The sequence below is a fragment of the Porites lutea genome, chromosome 10 (genome assembly GCF_958299795.1).
Source record: "Porites lutea chromosome 10, jaPorLute2.1, whole genome shotgun sequence".
NCBI classification, from domain to species: domain Eukaryota; kingdom Metazoa; phylum Cnidaria; class Anthozoa; order Scleractinia; family Poritidae; genus Porites; species Porites lutea.
The window spans coordinates 15,651,182-15,653,681 of record NC_133210.1 but is presented as its reverse complement, the minus strand read 5'-3'; the positions used below and the strand labels follow the sequence as shown (position 1 = coordinate 15,653,681).

The 2,500-nt window shown below is 41.4% G+C and overlaps 1 protein-coding gene across 1 annotated transcript in view; it reads left to right on the top strand.

Moving 5' to 3' along the window:
- LOC140951093 (uncharacterized) overlaps positions 1 to 2,393 on the top strand; it is a 7,198-nt gene extending 4,805 nt beyond the window's left edge. Inside the window, exons 3-4 of the mRNA XM_073400312.1 lie at positions 65 to 139; positions 1,229 to 2,393. Of these exons, the coding sequence (XP_073256413.1) occupies positions 65 to 139; positions 1,229 to 1,636 (483 nt within the window). The 3' untranslated portion in view covers positions 1,637 to 2,393. The remainder of the gene's footprint in view (positions 1 to 64; positions 140 to 1,228) is intronic.
- Positions 2,394 to 2,500: the final 107 nt, after the last annotated feature.

Sequence of the window (2,500 nt, the reverse complement as noted above, 5' to 3'; positions counted from 1 at the left end):
GAGTGCTCTCACCAGTTTACTTATCGTGTATTTTGCAAATAAATTTTTCATATGCCTCTTTTAGGAGGAGGAAACAGAAAGCAATGAAAATACGGATACCATCCCCAATCGCGAGCAGTCGAAAGACAACAAAAAAGTGGTAAGTTGTATCGCAGGAGCAACAATTATTCATATTGTCTGCTTTGACCCGTCTGACCGTTATATACATATACTCGAACTGACTTTTTTGTTTTGTATTCTAATAAGTTTCCCACTGTTTCACCCCAATGTTGCTAGCAAGTATGGAATAGTCTTTGGTGATGCTGCAACAAAAGAAGGCAGTCATATTGACAACCGGGTCTCTCTCCTTCCACGCAATACTTGAAAACGAGGAGACCCTGGGAACGAGGTTGTCACATTTAGCAGCAGAAAAAAAATTTAACTCCATGGGACCGACTCTTGTTTAGCATGCCATTTCTTCGCTACCTTGTACGACCCCGACTTCAGGCATTGTTAAATCGTTTTGCATTTCAGTTCCTGAGAATATGTCCACACAAAACACGCACAAACGTGTGAGTTAATAGCTTCCGTCTGCGAAGGATAAAATGGTAATATTGTAACCGAATATTGTCGATGATGAAGGTGGTCACAGCCGTAACGCCATTGAAATCCATTCCCACGCCGTGGTACCAGGGGAGAGGTCGCGGAAAACCTCTTGGCTTTTGACCGTTTTATTATATTTTGCCTGTAACGAGCTCTACAAGACGATATATGTATTGTGGGATGTGGCGCTGCTTTAGACCTGTGTGTCGTGTGCCCTGGCCATCAATTTCACCTTTAATGAAATTCAAATTTTTGCAGCATGTCGTCATGGTAACAGTAGGTCATTTATGTCTTATGAAATGACTCAACAAATTTCGCTAAACAGTGTCTGAAAATACAAATGACCAGATACTGAGGAGTTTTGGTTCTCGCGCAAAATTGTTCAGTTTCTACTGATCCGTCATGAGCATTTTGAGGTTGCCTTCCCTCCCTGTAAATCCGAAGTTAGAATGTTTTTAAACAGACCCATTTGCGGTCATCCAGAGCCCCCGAGAGAGCTTGCGCGCATGCTAACTTAAATGTAATCGTGTGAACATAGACTGGGTAAAAAAAGTGTGGCGGCCGGTTTACGCTGGGTCCGTTTGCAACCGTTAACGTTTTACGTCACGTGTGGACAAAGCCTAAGTTATATTTTTCCTCGCGATAGGATGAAGTCTGGAAAGACTCTGAAGGGGGACAGCGTTTCCTTCGAGTTGATATCGATGGTTTAAAGACGAAATTTAAGCTGTCAGAAGAAGACTGGGACATAATGGAGATCACCCATTTCCCAGGTGGAGGTCGTTTGTTAGGTGGTGCCTGGACTACGATTTTTAAACGTGGTTTGCACGAAAGCAATCCCTGGTGCAACTTGCGCTTAAAGAATAATCACGTTCGAAAGGAAAACTCTCGAAAGATGATCTCAGCGCCGTTCTTCAGAGGATCTGGGAACTGCAAGCGTCGCGAATGCGACATGAAATTTAAGATGGTCATCGAGGAAGAGAGGGGAAAATACGTGGAAGTGACGTATACAGGAAATGTCTGCCACAACTACAAATCGTACCCAGCGAAAGGGTGACTGAAAAATAGCTGCCCAAGACCTGAAAACGGTCTCGGCATCATGCTCACTCGGTTAGTAGAGGCCGCTCGGGATATGTTAGCTTTGTGAACTTGAATCCTAGTGCAAGGAGAAGACCTTTGACTTCAGTCTTTAGTATCTTGAGAATCTAGACAAGTTCACGTTATTAAAGAATCGGAGAGAAAGTAGAGCGATAATGAAGTTTGAATGTACCTGATATATACTTTCATAGTCAAAGCCGTTAAAAAAGAAATTTTTTGAACTAGAAGACCGAGTACAGACTCAGTACAAAGGACCGGAAGGTTAGCAATTCTAATTTTTCTACTTGTAGCCTATTTTTCTCTTGATCTTAGTGTCCCAATCAATGTTTGCTCAGTTTCCATGCCAATGACAAAAGCAATGACAACGACACTAACTGGCAGAGAAGAGGAGGATCAAAGCTCATATTATATAAAACTAAAATTAGCCAACTGCCGTCTTCTATATTACGACTTCAGAGCCTTCTTACAAGGCTAGGTTATGGCTTTTTTTTTATCAAAATACGGAGGATGCCAAGGATCCAAGGATCTTAACCACGGTTTTTATCTACAAGAAAGAGAATGGAAATGGTAAAAAATTAATTCAAGAAGGAGTAATCACTAATAATGTTTTGCTGCATTTTGTTTTGCTACCTTATTGAGATTTTGTAAACTTTGTTGTTTGTTTTGTTGCCGATTTTTCGGCACTTTTTCAATAAACGATTACTCTTTCATCATCATCATCATCATCATCATCATCATCGTCGTCGTCGTCGTCATCATCATCATCATCATCAATTTCCTCGTCACCATTAAAATCGGCACACCGCACTATCAAGCCTTAACA